This window comes from Numenius arquata, chromosome 19 (genome assembly GCF_964106895.1).
Source record: "Numenius arquata chromosome 19, bNumArq3.hap1.1, whole genome shotgun sequence".
NCBI classification, from domain to species: Eukaryota; Metazoa; Chordata; class Aves; order Charadriiformes; family Scolopacidae; genus Numenius; species Numenius arquata.
Genome location: NC_133594.1, coordinates 12,383,481 through 12,400,425, shown reverse-complemented (window position 1 = coordinate 12,400,425; position 16,945 = coordinate 12,383,481). Strand labels below are relative to the sequence as shown.

Here is a 16,945-nt window from a genome sequence, read left to right as displayed (position 1 = left end):
CTTTGCTTTACAACATCAACACATCATACTATAGCCCTCTGACCCAAAGAGATGTTATGGGTAGCTGCCCTTCAAACCAGGAAGTAAATTGTGAGAAAGGGTCAAGAAGGTATCCTTCTAACATCATTATTTGTCACAGAAGGCAAAGATGGCCTTCATGACAAACCTGCTTCTGCAATGTCATAAACCCAAAGTAAACAACAGTTTTCCACAATATGGAAGCAGATATAATTATTTAAATCAATAGCTAAACTGAATTTCATCTGAACGGGCCATATCCCTGAATTAGCATTAATAGGAATTTTTAAAAGTAGGAGGGGAAGACTACCATGAGTTGATACGGTCATACAAGGATACTTTTGGACAGAAAATACATTACGCTAGGAAAGCGTAGAGACCCAAATGAAAGTTTAGCATCATACACTGAGCAAGGCAGACCCTGAACTGTACCTGTAGACACAGCTTCGACTCCTAGGAGAATTCCGGATCGGTACCCTCCAGTTAGGCCCCAGCGTGGCATATAAACGACCCCTGTTCGTGAATGCAAATATCTGATGAGGGAAATTCTAGTCTGAGACTTCAACAGTTAGGGTTTGGTAAACATGACAGAGATAGTTCCCAATCTTTTCAGGTCCATGGGAAGAAAACCACAATAACTTCACAGTGCTTTATTTCAAAAAGTTTGCCATTTTTTCCTAACTAATCAGTAATTTGATAAAAACAACTATTGATTTAGGGCTTAGGGATCATTCGTGAATTTCTTAGCTAAGCCTGTAGAGTGCTCAGTGAGTGTACATGAAGACTAACTCACCTTTCAAGCCCTGACGGCAGCTCCTCACTAAATTCTGAGCTTTCACTGCTATCTAGAAAAAGAGTAGTACAGAGAAGGAGTAAGAAAACCACCCAAGGGAAAATACAAAGCCAATGTATGTGGATCACCAGAATAATCTTTTTATAGCGCCATGGAAATTGCTTACTCATATCATGTTTCAAATTTGAAGTCTTTAGAGTTCACGGTAAAACCTAAAATTGGAAGAGGCTTACATGAGCCTTCCCATTTATAAAATCTCACTGGTGAACGAAGTCATCGTTACTGTTGCGTTTAAATACCAGACATCTACATGTTACATTAATTTCTATTATATTGCTTTTCATTCAAAAGCTGAGCACTTAATGAACACAAAATTCAGTTACTCTGTAAGACAATATTTCTACCACAACATCTGTAAGTCAATTAAAGTTATTAGACATGATATCAATTTTTTTTTTCAACAAGCAAGCACACCTGTAACAGAGGATATGCCAGCTGTAATGCTACTGCCAGGAGCTGTAACTAATCAATACCATGGTATTCACAATGATAGTCCCTATTTCTCCTCCAAGTCCGTGACTGATTTGTCTCTCCTTCCCTGGCACAGCTAGTTAGCTCACAGTTTTAATTTGCCCAGGGCTGATCTTCTAATGCTCAGTCTAACACATTGAGCTATGCCTGTATTTTCAGAAGTTCAAAGATATCTCAGTGTCAAACTCTTCTTGGTCAAGTAACCTGCTATCCTTCACAGTGTATTTCCTATTCCACAAGTAGCCTGAGTCACTTAAAAGTGGCTTTTTCATACTTAGAACACAAACTCTTGGCCACTTTGTTTTGATTATAATAATTATTGTATTAATTATAGTGACCACAATGCAATGGTCATCATCCTCTTTCACAAGTTTATTTTATGTTTCTTTTGAAGTCTCAGAGAGCACAGCTGAACTATTCTCCCATCTTCTAAAACATGTTGTTAAATTTTCATTTGTCAAAAGGTAACTTTCAAAATATATGCCCACTTTTCAGTAGCACTTTTTTTTTTTTTCTGGTGAAAGCTGACAAACTCTCTGTGTCCCATAGAGCACACAGGAAGGCAATCTCCCTTCCTGCCACTTTTACAAACCCATCAGCAGTATCCGGGGCAAGCCGAGACCAAGCACTTCTGGTCCGCCTTCTCCACGGAACGGAGCAGTCCTGGCCTCACTCCCTGCTCTAGGCTATCTGTGCGGGTCCCCGGACCGCCGGGACCGCCCGCGGGAGTGCCAGCCCCCCCTACCTCTGGAGAGGCCGTTGGCGAGCAGGCTGCTGCGGGGGTGGCCGCGGGGCGGGCTGTGGGGCTCCAGGACGCTGTCATCCAGGAGGTGGCGCGGACGCTCCGTCGGGAAGGTGGCACTTTTGCTCTCCACCACGCTGAACTGGCACATCATGCTGGAAAACGGGAGAACAAGGCAAAACCCCTCGTCCGGCATCTAACAGCAGCCCTTGGCTCCTGATACTTCACCCAGCCTCTGCCTTATCGATAGCTTATCAAGTAGCAGGCAATTAAACGCTACTGCTCACACTTCCCCTCTGCTGTACAGATGCTCCTTGACTCCCAAAACAAGTTTCAGATTTTAGTGGTCTTTGTAAGTAATAATTATTAAATTTCTGCAGGTGGTAAATTTTTTTTACTTCTCTCCATACAAAACCTGAACACCCTTGGCAGAGGCAAAGGAAGAACAACAGAAAAAGCAGAGCCCTGCTAAGGCCCTGCTCAGTGGTCCCTCTCTGAACTGAACTAACACACCAATGCTCTAGGATCCTGGAGAAGTCACGTGAACTTTTTTCCCTGACTGTGAAATTTGGTAGATGCTGAAACTTTGACTGGGAGCAGGTGCTCTCACTTAGCTGGGTAAATGGCAGAGAAAAATGTTTCTAATCCATATTACCTAGGTAAAACAGCGCAAAAGGTCACAACCTTCCTGAACGATAAGGCATGCCAAGCAACTACTATGTTTCCTTAGATGTATTAAAAAGATGTTTAAAAATAAAAAAGAAAAAATCAGTTATGCACACCAGGAATCCACAGACCAAGGTGGATACACAGCTTTCAAGTACTGCCACAGTCTGGCAAAAATAACCAAGCATCAAGAGAAAATCTAGAGAATAAACATTCTAGAGAATAAAGCCTGAAGCACTCTTGCCATACAAGATAACGGAGGGGACAAATACCAGAGTGTTCTGTCGCTATCCTAAACCTTTGTGAGGCACAAAACTGCCCAAGGGTGAAACCCTCCAGAGCACCCACTTGTTTCCCAGGCTGTGACTCTTCCTGTGCCTCGGCACCGGGGGCGTGGGGAGACTCGCGGCCACCGAGGCATCAGGGCACGTGGGTCTCCTGCTGAACTTCAGAATCGCTGACACATCGGATGGACCTAAAAGACAGAGATCGTTCAACATTGAACTGATGCAAAACCCAGACATTTCATGGGCTGGTGTGTTCAGCCACTGATTTAAATGAATTGTTACAGATGCACCATTTCTGGAAGAACCGTTTCTTGAACACTAGGGCTACATCATCCATTTCTGTTATGAATTCATCTCTATATTCTTGAATGTCTGGAAGTAATTTTTAAAACAGCTTTGCACATACTTCTAACAATGAACTCCTACAAAAAGTCTTGGCACCCTTACAACAGCTGGATGTGCCAAAGTGCAATATGCAGAGCCGTAAGTCAGTTTGTACTTCGGGTGTGAGCAGGAATGCTCACACATGTTTTGAATTTTGTTCACAACTCCATGTTGTGAATAAACTGTAAACAATCTGCTCATACTGACTCACTGCTTGAGCATGTAAGAGAAAGCAGGGGCTTTTCATGTATCTAATGGCCAGACAGATGCAGTACTTCTCAATCATCTATGACATGTCTCACTGCAATTATTTTTCCTCTCACTTTACAGATTTTATGAGGCCTCATGGAAAACATGAACAAGCTGTTCTTCTTCCAGTTCCTTGATGCTGTTCACAAAAGGCTGGCAGCAAACTTTGCAATACAGGGGAGAACAACACGTCTTATCATCATCCTCAGTGAATGCATGGCTATTCCTGGCTTCACAACAAACAGTTGAGATTTCACTTTTAAACATTTAGTTTTGGCATTGGTGCTTATGACAGAAGTGGGAACAGTGGTCATGAAAGCAGCTGCCTGCCCCATATCCATCTCCAGACAGTACAGCTCAGGTAGCAGCGAGACAGACATCCCCCTGCATCACAGGAACCATTTCTTGGAGTCTCCAGCGACTTTAGCTCAGCCGGCTTCTGGCCTCTAGCCTAAACCACCACCAGGAGGTCAACAGAGACAGAGACTTTGTGATGTGAAAAACCACATACAACTACCATCAGAATCCTCACAAAAGCATCTGGCCTCAAATTAGTGACAACAGAAATAGCAAAAAATCTGAAACAAAACCCCAACAGGATGTGAAAGTACGTGTGTAACAGAAATGGTTCTGAGAGGGTGGATGGTCACTGGAACAGGGACCCAGGGAAGTGGTCACAGCACCAGGCCTGTCAGAGGACGAGGAGCATCTGGACAACACTCTTAGTAATATAATTGAGTTTTAGGTAGTCCTGCAAGGAGCAGGGAGTTGGACTCGATGATCCTTACAGGTCCCTTCCAACTGGAGATATCCTATGATTCTATCTGCTATACAAGCTACTCAATCTCTCCCCAAGAACAGAAGTTACTCATCAATTTCTTCTGCCTTGAACTGAGGATTCATGAGATACAAGAAGAAACAGGAGAACCGGTAATGAGTTTGTCCAGTAAGAGGCAAAAAATAATGCAAATAGATGCAAGATGCTTTACTATCCATACCCACTCTGCAATATAGACTTACATGAAGTTGTACGAAACACAGGAATCAATTCCAAATTACTTGTATTTTTATTTCCCCATAGCCTAAGAGCCAGGAATTTTATTATGAACTAGGTCATTACTATGAAGAACTGCAAAGGTTTTCCCTAGCAGTAAGGGGGAAAATCTCATCCACACAGTGTTCTGCACATTTGAGCAAACGGTTCATTGTGCTGTTTAATTAGCAATGAAAGGAGCCTCAAGACAAACAGAAAGAGGAAACTGCTTCTAGTAACAGAGAGGGGAAATGAGTTCATTAGAGGAACCTCCAGTAATATAATGCATCAGATCACCAATTTAGTGGAGAACAAAAAGAGAAAACAGTTTGTAACCCTGTTTTCTACCTTACTCCTATATACCATGCTAGACAGGACAGTGGTTTTGCCTGCCTGTCTTTCCATCACACAATGGAGAATTTGTGGAACACGACACAGGAGCAGGAGTCACTGGCATATGTGGCTTCAGAGAAAGTCTTATGCTTAAAGGCCATGTGCAGATTTAGAAAAGCATACTTTTAATCATTACTTCATCCAGAGATTCAACCAGAACCATACGTCTCTGAGGCTGGAAGAGGGCTGAGTACAATGTTCTGCTGCATTTTCAATCAAAATTTTGCTGCATTTGGGCTGTAAGATGACATTGGAAGCTTTTTCCCTAGAACAACAGGGTTCATCTTCCTCTTCTGCTGTGGAGGCTACGCACAAGTTAGAATATAAAGAGTATGAATCCCAGTGAAATGAGGTGGTGACTAGTTTAGTGTATAACTGTTTGAATTAGTATTTCACCATTAGGTCTGAAAATCTTGTCTGTTGCATTGCTAGCAAGAACATACATTTCCCTGAAGTCTTTTACCACAAGTTTTCGTTATGAATTCTTAAAATTTATGCAGAGAAAAACCAAATGCATTCAGAAGTAATTATTCCAAGTTCTTGTATTTGAAAACCTCCAACTCTTCTGATGAACTAGGTTCACAAAAAGCAGTTCTTTCTACATGCTTTGTTTATAGTGCCTTTCCATCAGATTTTTTTTTCAACTTGTGAACAGTAAAATACTTAGGAGTACTGAGGTGTTTACTACCTGCTAAGAAGCTTAAAATATATTGGAACTGAGATCCAGTGCGAAGATAGTGGCAGCTGAAAGAGAATTTTCCTGAAGATTGTGAGCATGTATCAGCAAGAGTTTAGCCTGAAACTCAGCATAAACTTCAGTGTTAATGTGGCCACTCTGAGGTTCCCATCACAGCTTGCAATGCATTAAGTCTCTACTTGTCCCATAATTTGGCTGCAGGATGGGTTCAGTTTTCTATTGCTTCCTGTTCTGTCATTCAGCTCTTTCTCTCTGGTGTCAGTTCTAAATCCTGACTTACATTAAGTCATTTTAAGTGGATGACGTTATAGTTCACTGAGAGCTACTGAAATATTAGGCTTAACAAACTGTTGAAACTACAGCCTGTAAAACAGTAGCAATCTCAAGGCACAGCTCTAAATGAGCACCAGTACGGTGCAGTGCTTTTTCACACATACGCTATGCCACATGTCAAAATAACTGGTAACTTTTCTAATACATAGGAGTTTAAAGGTTTAAGTTGCTCACCATGGAGGTCACAGAGCTGAAAGCAGTAAGGCTGTTCGATCAATTTGATTCTAAGACAACATTCACTGAAGCAAAGCATGGAGACTGCACCAAAACTACTTTATCTAGAGAAAGAACAGCAAAATAACAAGTCTTGTGCTGACACAATCAAGCCATTACAAAATCAAAGTCAGCTGGATTTGACTCGAGGTATTTTAAAATGTTTATGGGTTCAAATGTTACTGCTATCAAAACCTACACAAAATAAGAGATGTTGTCTACCAAAAAAGATAGTGCTTTGGGATTTTCCACTCTACGCTCCCTTGTTTTTGGAAACTAGACCCTTTCTTCTTTCAGGAAGAAATTCTTTGCTGTGAGGGTGGTTAGACCCTGGCCCAGGTTGCCCAGAGAAGCTGTGGCTGTCCCCTCCCTGGAGGGGTTCAAGGCCAGGTTGGACGGGGCTTTGTGCAATCTGGTCTGGTCTGGTGGGAGGTGTTCCTGCCCAGGGCAGGGGGTGGCACTGGGTGGGCTTTAAGGTCCCTTCCAACCCGAACCATTCTATGATTCCGTGATTTAGGAAGCATGAAGTGAAATTTGCACTAATACAAATAAAATACAAAAATATTTAAAGATTGATCATTATAACTTCATTTTAGCAAGAGCTTTTATTACCTGGACAGTTTCAAAACAGAAAAAAGTTGATAAAAAAATGCTGAATGATGTAATGTGTCTAAAAAGACTGCTTATCTCAGATCGAAAATAACATTATAGGGTCAGACTTCAGGTTAAAGTATTGCCTGGCTAAGGTGAGTTGTGTCATGGGTGACAGAATTTGTGGAAATAGGTACAGGAGCCTTATAATGCAATGCAACAGTTCCTGCCTGGCTTCCTTGCTGTTCTACGTGGCAATCGCAATTGCTTTCATCGGTCCTGTGAAAGGAGGTAACGGCCTTATTCCTAGTCAGGTGCCTTCAGTGTAGATGTGGATGACAGAAAACAGAATGCTTTGTGGGATGAGATGCAGACAAGTATCAGAGCTGTGTTGGTGCTACTCTGTCTGGAGTGGCCATTTTCTACGTAGTTCTGCATCTTCCTCACCTCCAAGCCAACAGAAGGAAATATATATAGTTCGGCTCTGGTAAGCCTGCTCTAAGGTAAAAATTCGAGCTTAAAACCCTTTAGGAAGTCTTTGCATCTGCTCTGCTGTCAAGCGTCTGTGCAGAAGAATGGTGAGGTTCAGAGTGCTGTGGGGCAGGCTGGGTTCAGCAAGATGCCTGGGGCGCAGAGGGTGTCAGCGTGAGTTATGGGGCATGGGGGAGATGACCTCATTTCTGCAGAGGGGTAAGAGACAAGAGAGGCTGTGCCAAGGAGGATGCCAAAGAGGGCAAGCAGTGAGATACTGATGAAAACTGCACAGACCGAGGGATGTTTATGGACATACCAGACTGCTGAGCAATTAGCTGGGGAAGCTCTGCCTGATACTGCTGATAACAAAATTCCAGTATTTAAATTCATTTGAGATTGAGTTATTTTGCCTCCTTTTTTTTCCAATAAGTGAAGTCATCTGCTACTGCTAACTCTCCTCTTTACTCCCCTGGCTCCATTCCTAGTGCATACTGTTACCATGATTGCTATTCTGTTATTTTGCCTTTCATGGAGACAAAGCACTCTTAGCAGGATTTTCCAGTCAGCTGGCATGAACAAGGGTTAGTTTGGTTTTCATTATTTCTCAGCATCATTTTCAAGACCATGCTGACATGCACAAAAATAATGTATAAAAATATTAAAACATTATTAAAAATTTGTTTGCGTTAGGGAACGTGAGACAACTTCATCAGAGTGAGCTGAGTGCTGCTCAAAGATCTGTGGCAAGAACATTTGGAAAAGTTTACACATATCCCAAAGGATCTCACTGTTTTTTCCTTTGCATAATTTTTCCATGAATAATCCTTCAAACGTTATAAATGAATGTTACTTTTGCAATCCTTCAGTAGAACATGTGAACATTTACAGTCTCCAGAGCTTTTAAAAAAAGCAACAGGGTGAAGGAGTTACAGTTCACAATTTTTCTACACTAAAAATCTATCAATAAACCAATAGTTGGCATCCAAACAGAAAACTGAGTTGCAAACGGAGTGATTTTTTAGGAAGGTAAAACAGTCTCAACTATTTAGTATTTTTTGGTGAGCAGCTAAGAAGTAAAACTGATACTTACCGTCTCTGTTTCTAAAACTTAATAAAGACATTCCAAGCCACAGACTCTCTAGTTAAATCTTCACTGTAAATTTTTACTGTTCTGTTGCCATTGTAACCAAAGTCAGTGGGTGATAATTAAAACTTTCAAATACAAAGACGTACTTACAAAACACCCTTACAAAACACACAATAAAGAACTTAAGAAGAATTTTGTGCACAGAATCAAGAGTGAAAAAAAAAAAAAATCTAGAATGATGGCTATTGTAAAAGCATAGTTTTAATTTTCAGAGTATTACTTTACAATTCAACTAAAGCCTACTAACGCATACAACATGCAAGAGAGATATTATGGCTGCTTCTCAGACAAGAGCAAACTAAGAACAAGAATCAGAGCCTTTGGCTGCACCCCCTGTGCTCCCCAAGTCTGCCCGCTCTCTTTGGAACCAGTATGCAAAGGACTTGCTGCAGAGGTCAGGAAGATGATTTTGGTTACTGAAGGAAAGTACTCTTTTTTTCAAAAGGACTACAAAGCATTTCTAACACCATGCCCTGGGAATAAAGGGAACATAAATAGGACTTTATATTTCTGCCATGTGATCCTTGCTGCTGTAATACTGTCCCATTCTAATCTCCACCTCCACTCTACGTAACAGTAAAAGGTACAGACATGTTTATAAAAAGCCATTTGGAAACCTTATTCCGCAGTGCATTATTTTTTTTTTTACTCTAAGGACAATAATTGGTATAGAATATTAGTCTGTCTACTTTGGCAATCGAGAATTTCTAATTCTAGAAATATCACAGGAAGGAAAAGATTAGTTCACTGTTTCATTCCAGACTTTATATTTTTAATCTACAAATTCCACTAATTTAAAGGTTAATTCCAAAAGCATGGTTTGCAGTGAGGGAATAAACACTAACAAGTATACCAATCTTTTGTAATGTCTACCAATAGCAACAATTATGAAAGAGAGAACTTTCACTCACATTGCGCGTATTAAATTATACTTTTTCTTCCCATAAATTTAAGTGTAACAGTGAATCATGCTGGGTTATCTTAGGGTACCGATGTCCCTTAATGGGCAAATACAGCTTCAGCAGGCACAGCTCCATTCACCCTAACTCCATTGCTGTTAAGAAAAACCTGCGTGCATGTGTGAGGAAGTAGTTCAATCTTCTTGGACCATTCAATTTTGGCTTACTTTTTTTGCTAGAATTACCAGAAAGGGACCAATTAAGTGATGTGGACACAGTGGGGAGTTTGTTGATGTTAATATATGATGCGTCAAAACATACAAAAGGGACCCTAGAGGAGTTTGCCCAGTAGTACTCAATCCAGTATCTCCCAGAGTAGGACTGTAGAAATGTGTTAATAATGCAGTGAAAGATGCCATTACATTGCAGGCAAGATCACAAGTTTAACGTATTTAGCAAGGACAACAGCAAACCAGACAAGTGCACCAGAAACCTGGGGCACTTTTGTCTGTGCCATTCTATCAAGATCAAGTACAACTAACCGTATTTCTCATGTACTTAGAGCGTAATATATTTTTTTACATTATTATTATTTATTATCATTATTTACAGTCTTACATTATAAATAATTCTAATGCTTGCTGACTGTATAATAAGCACACTTGAGTGTATTTCCTTCAAATGGTTCCTGAACAGAGGTGATACTTTCACACACAGGTGAAAATGAAATACACTTCAGGTGTTGCTTCTAGGGAATCACTAATCATCAGCATTTGTGTTACTTACACTGTACCAGTGGAATGTGCAAAACCCTGACTTACACTTCAGCAAAAATGTTGAATTCTAGCAGCTCAATCTGGTGGGCACTGCCTGAGCTCGGATGACATACCCACTGTGAGAGCACCACCGCAGGGAAACTCTGAAGTTTGGGTTCAACAAAATACATTAACCAATCCATCAATAAAATAATTTTTGCAGAAAGCATTTCAGGTGACTGCTCTGAAGAATGAGGACAGAAAAAAAAAGAGCAGAAAGGCCCCTTGTCCTCTAGCTGTTTTATATGTTCCTAACATTCCTAGGGAGCAATAGCTTGCTAGTTAGAATATGCATCAGTAAACTAGGACATTAAAGAGACTTGTTTGGTAAGGAAGTCAGAGGAAGTAATAGAAAGTGATAAAGTTAAAAACTGTGCATGATCATTCTCTCCCTGATAACTTTATATTTGCTTTGACAGAATATTCTTCAATTTTTGTGAACCTTTGGTCTGTTAAGAAAAAAAAACACAGTGCACGGTGCCCACATAGTGGGCATGTTGTTCATAGTGGTTGAGAACATGTGAATCCCACACATTTGTCTGGTATTAATTTTTTTTCAAAAATGCTCAAATGATTTGTAAAAATTTGTAGGGAAAGTATCCCAGAAGAAGAGATTGGAAATAACTACAAGTTTGAAACTAACGCACAAAGTCTTCTGGATAGTCTGTAAACTTTTGTGAAGAAAACTTAGTTCTTCCATTTCTATCTTAAGTACAGTATAAGAAAAGCAGACACCAAGCACATGAAGCAATAACCAAGCACTTGCAGAAGGATTAGACAATCCTCATTTCCACAGAACAATTGGCTGCTAAAGCACTTAACACAAACTATTTATTAGTTGCCAAAGCAACCAGTAAAACAAATGGCAAAACTAAATGTCAACTCAGTGTTTACATGGAAAATGATGGTGTGGGATTTTTTCATTCTAAAATGCTGGGGCTGCTGTACAGACGTCACTAGTGTAGTACACCTACTTCCAGAGCGTTACAAATGTGCAAACATCTCAGTCTTGCTTCCTTCTGTTTCCACATTTTCTACATTTTTTACTCCTATATATCACATACTTTACATCCAATAAACCTACTGCTTCTAATTAATTAAAATAAATACTAAGAGTTCTTTAGCAGCTCTCAAAGCTGGACAATGGACTGAATTTTACCCCAATAACAAAAGAGAATACACCTGTTCCAGATTAATTACTCCAGATTCCTAGTAGGGCGGTAACATAAAACCTCTGGTCTACTTATTCTCCTCTCAAGAATTATACCAAGACCTACTTGGAAAAAAAAGAAGGGGGTGAGGGTCCATCCCTGACTATTGCATAACAAAACCCCCAAAATAAGGGCTGCCCACAGCTGAGGCCCAGCTGTCACTAAAAAGGACTTCTAAGTGCTGACTTTGATGAAAGGGTTCATGAAAAATCACAGAATCGTGAACACAAGTCTTTGAGTCACTTAGTATTAGATATAATTTTCTGGATAAGGTAATTATTTTAACATTATTTTATCTTTTAATATAGTTTTCCAAGACAGGATAAACATAGTATTTTTCAGAGAACAAGTAACCATTTTTTATATTCTGATTAGCACTGCACCCTGAACTTTTCAAAACAACATTAGGATGATAAAGAACACACATAAAATTTTCTAGACTGAGCTACACTTGGTGTGCAAATTCTAAGGAACTTCAGTTGCTTAGAAGGCTAACTTATTTACCATGGATCATATTAAATCTTTTCTTTTGTTCTGGGAAAATGTATTGAGTTATACCTTCCAGAACAATCTGTCTAATAGCTGTACCATAAATGCTGGGCACCTCCTAGCCGACACTGCAGGAACACAGATGTCTTTAACAGCTAATTCAGCTGGAAACTGTGAACAGTCAGTGTGCTATAAGCTCTCCAGCGACTGTCTTTCTCTCTCAAACCATAGCAAGGCAGAATGAACAGACTTAAGTTGCTGCCAAGGAAGTTGTGTGAATCACGGAGTTCCTGAAAGCATACAATTAAACTGTTTAAAGCTCCTTTTTAAATGCTACTTGCAATCTGCAGCGTTATGGAAGGCATGAAATCTTGCTGTGAAAGCACTATTCACAATTATATAAGCATTTGGCAATTAAATGAGACCATCTTAGCCACTAATATACCAAACATAGCTTGTTGTGAGACATTCACTTTAATCAGATGTCTGCCTCCTGTTCAAATTTACTGGAAAACCAGTTGGCAAACGAAGTGGAAAACGGACACATGGTTTTCTCCAGTACTTTACAAACAGAAATATTGAAGGATTTAACTGTTTTTGTTGAGCCTCACACTCATGAAGATACTTTAAGGGGCAAAAAAGAAGCCCACAATGTCCCTGCCTAGAGCATACTTGTATAGAAGACAAAGTCACAATGCTGGGAAGAAAAATCCATTTCCACCATCGGTACAAGTAATTGTACTTTAGGACATGAAGAAGACACTATTCCCTGCACTTAAGTCCATTACAGACTTTGGAATTATCACCATGATATCGAGCTTTTTCTCCATGTTTGGAAACAGACGGCAACCTATAAGGAGGCAGAATGTCACACGCAGAACTGAACAAGACTTACTGCTACGAGTACCACATTCACTTTTTGACTATCAGAAGAACTGAACTAATGACTGCCCTTACAGGCCAAGAACCTTTATTTTTACCTTAAAATCACTATATTCAGATTCCTATGCTTTAAACTATTGACTGGAACATTAAACTACTGCCTAAACTATTTTGAGATCATCTCTTATCATTATAGCTTGCCGATTGCAAAGGATTTACTCCGGACACACAATGTCTGAAGTGGAAATAATTTCAAACTATAATTTGAATCCAAATAAAGTTGACTCAAATATCTTTGAATGTGCTATTTTTAATTCTTCATGCTCAAGTATCTCATTACTGATATTTGAGTATTTTAGCTATATTTCTATTTAGTAATGTTGTGAAATAAACAATAAATTATTGCCTTCATGCTTAGTTAAATTTAAATTTGAATTCCTGCTAACTTACTTAACTAACCTTCTCCAGGAATTAATTTGCTTTTTTCAATAAAGTACACTGGATTCCCTTTAGTAGCATTTTTGCAGCCACATAGATGCAGGTCACTGGAAAATTCATGTGGTATTACAAAGTGCTGGTGGCATTCACTGTTGAACAGGCAGTGAGTGAGAGCTCTCTGGCTGAGCAAGAAATACAGCAGTCCACAAGTGCGTCAAGCTTTCGAAGGAAATACTAACAGAAGAATGGAGCAACAGGAATGACTCAAGACTTGATTTCTAGTCGTCATATTAATTCTCACACTGAATAAAGCAACTTTACAGACCATACAGGGGCACTGCAGATTCAGAGGTGAAAGTTCATCCTTTCCTAATACTGCCAGATACAATCCCATACTCTGGTTGCCCAGAGAAGCTGTGGCTGCCCCCTCCCTGGAGGGGTTCAAGGCCAGGTTGGATGGGGCTTTGAGCAACCGGGTCTGGTGGGAGGTGTCCCTGCCCAGGGCAGGGGGTGGGACTGGATGGGCTGTAAGTTCCCTTCCAACCCAAACCATTCTGTGATTCTGTGATTCAACTGAGTAGGTTCTACTGAATATTGTCCCAATCAATATTTGTGGACTCCAGCTAGCTCACTGCAGTATACAGCCATGTTAGTTGCCTGGCTCAGGAGAGTTCAAAGTTGTTGTTTCCAACTTTGAAACTGCATTTTTAATTGCCTTCCATTACAGCTGTAATAAACTCTAAGCCTTTGATTAAGAATTACAGACTATTGGTGACGATCACATACTATGCTGCTATGACAGAAGTTAGAACTTCCACAATCATCCTAATGAAATGTTAACATCAAAACCCCAGTGTAAAGCATTTGAATGTGAGCAATACAAAGTGAAAGCCAGAAAACAAAAAAGTTCACTTGAGTGTCTGCTTTACATATGTAAAATATAACCATATGAGAGGCAATTACTTAGTTTTAAATTTCAAGTATGAAAAAGCAAATCCTCAGAAAAGCAAAATCAAATATTGCATGATATGCTGGCTGCTGAGATAAGGCAGTTTAATAAAGAAAAGTAAAGGCTGTGTGCGGACGCAAAGGAAAACAAAAACTAATTTGTCCTCTACTTCCCATCAGCAGGGAATGTCCAGCCACTGCCTGGGAAGAAGGGCCTCAGCACTTGCAGCGATTGTTTCAGAAGACAAATGCCTTAATAATGAATGTCCCCTCCCCCCTTAGCTTTTACTGCTGAACACATCATACAATATGGACCATCTCTTGGGTCAGCTGGGGTCAGCTGTCCTGGCCATGTCCCCTCCAGCCTGCTGGCCCCTTTGGGGGTGGGAGGGCAGCCCTGACACCGTGGGACCTGCTCAGTGGCAGCCAAACCACTGCTGCCCCATCAACGCCTTGTGAGCCACCAGCACAGCGCGAGGGGGAAAGACAACTCCAGCCCAGCCAGACTCAGTACACGTCTGTATGAACAGAGTGTTAATTAAGAACTCCTTTTGAACTTACCCAGTCCTGTGAATGACTTATATTTTACACAGCAATTAATAGTACTGAGCACTGAGGGGGGAGGGGGAGAGCGCCTTCCTGAAGAAATGCTTTCTTCCAACTTCTTATTTCTACAGATTTTGCTCCTTTTTCCTCAGAACTGTATGGACTGAGGACCAGATCAAATCTGTATCTGACTCTGGGAACAGCATTCATGATCCTGGGACCAACGAGAGGGTCCCTATAAATGACTGGCCGTTTGACACTTAGGGTTTCACAGCAGCCAACGTGAAGAGCTGGGAGGTGGAAGAAAACCACCAGTATTTATTTTTCTCCTTTCATATTCAGCATCTTCCTTTTTCTTTCTCTCTTTCATTGAATTTGTCCCTGTCTCATTTGGTGAGAAGAAAAGACATTTTGAATGCCAAATGAAATTGCTTGTCAAACGTGGTCTGGACCCTTTGGGTTTTTTATATTCACACATGGTTTAACATAATAAGAGAAAAAATTGGCCATTCAAGTTTAAGAGATTAAAATAAAACAGCTTTTGCAATACCGGCTCCTATAGTAGTAAGTACATTTCACATAGTCTGATGTTTGTTTAGTCTGCTCGTTGAAATAAACTGTGTTGGTACAGCAGACTTGTTTTGGTCAGCTTACAGACAGTACTGTAGTTTTTTAGCTGTTGCTAAAAGCCATACAAATCTTTTGTCTTCCTGCTTTACACAATGAAATTGTCTCAAATTTGTGTCAGTTCATACAGAAACCTTAAAGGAGAATTTCCTATGCTATTCACTGCAGTGATTCATTTGTACTGAAAGGGGGCTCTTCCTTCTTCGTTTATTAAATAATAATGAAAATGCAAGCATTTGTAAAAAAATCACACAATCTAATTTCTGTTCCAATGCTAACAACCACCCTGTGTTATCCCTCAAACTGCAATTGTTTATATTCAAGTCACCAATATTTATTGATGACTCGTGCTACTGATAATGCCCTCTGAGTTACCAGGTCTGGCTTCTGGACAAAGCAGCTCACAGCAGCGCCGCAAGGAATCCCCGTCCTCAGCAGACGTGGTGTGGTAACGAGGGAGACTCAGAATCGACACTGACAACCTCAGCAATCAGCAAGGGTCGGCTCCAGGGATCAACTTTAGACGTATTGTGTTGTAGCTGGGTTTTTAATCTCAGCAGAGGAAAGTCCAATAGATTTTATTCTACGTATTAAAAATGTGAAGCCTACTAATAAATCATCTTAAAAACGCTCCTCTCTGCCATACAGGTAAACCTGTTCTCCAGAAAGGCAAATAACAGTACATCCCTCCTCTACAATCTCTGCAAATTAAGTCTTACTTCTGAAATCAAATTGTTTTAATTCATTTAAGATCAATGGATTTGTTTTGCCTAGTCAAATGAATGCTGATATGTGTGAAATCAATCTTAATATGTAGGATATAATTTGTTACTGTAAGAACCTCTGAGGGTGAATACCATAAAGGAAGAATCCTAATTAACAAAAAGAACAGTGCTAACTCAAGTACAAGCTGACTAGGTAGAGATCTGCAAAAAATCAAATCTTTTACAACTATCAGAGGAGTGCGTTCCAGATCAAGGATGTTCTGAAACTGGGCATATGTGTGGAAAGGGATCAATTCTCTGACAGCCCTTACAGATGACTACAGGTAATTCTGCAATTGCAATAAAAGCCCACATCTGAAACTGACTAATTCCTCCAAAACACCTCTGATATGAAATGGGATTTCCCTTATATTTCAGTGGAGGATTTCTGTAATTAAAATTATTTCCTTACTCAAATTTTCAAATGAAGTTTTATACCTGCAAGATCTTCTTTGGAGGAAACCAGTCGAGGAGAGCTGCTACCTGGCTCAATTCTTAATGATAATCTGGAAAAACAAGTTTTCAGAGAAATTAACAAAAAAAATTTCTCAATAAAAGTTGAAAGAAACTGAAGAAAGTATTATTTTGGCAGTGGTAAGCAGGAATTTTACTTTGTTGGAAGTGTAGTTATTTATTTTGTTATGTAACAAAACGATACATTTTTAAAAGTAAATCACTACCTGTTAGATCCAAGAAAAAAAACAACTGAGGGAAGTCTATGAAAACAGAAATGAAAATTGTTATTTTATACTCTCTGTCGGTGTAAAGATTTAAG

General features: G+C 40.0%; 1 protein-coding gene across 6 annotated transcripts in view; it reads right to left on the bottom strand.

Annotated features, from left to right (window-relative positions):
- RALGPS1 (Ral GEF with PH domain and SH3 binding motif 1) overlaps positions 1–16,945 on the bottom strand; it is a 96,485-nt gene that overhangs the window by 9,276 nt on the left and 70,264 nt on the right. For 3 of the 6 annotated variants that reach the window (XM_074161348.1, XM_074161344.1, XM_074161343.1), the window contains exons 10-14: positions 16,609–16,676; positions 3,099–3,225; positions 2,088–2,239; positions 812–863; positions 451–531 (exon numbers count right to left, since the gene is read on the bottom strand). In XM_074161348.1, coding sequence (XP_074017449.1) covers positions 451–531; positions 812–863; positions 2,088–2,239; positions 3,099–3,225; positions 16,609–16,676 — 480 coding nt within the window. Of the gene's footprint in view, positions 1–450; positions 532–811; positions 864–1,546; positions 1,550–2,087; positions 2,240–3,098; positions 3,226–16,608; positions 16,677–16,945 lie in introns of all 6 variants that reach the window. The other 3 variants (XM_074161345.1, XM_074161346.1, XM_074161347.1) reach the window with 3 other exon arrangements.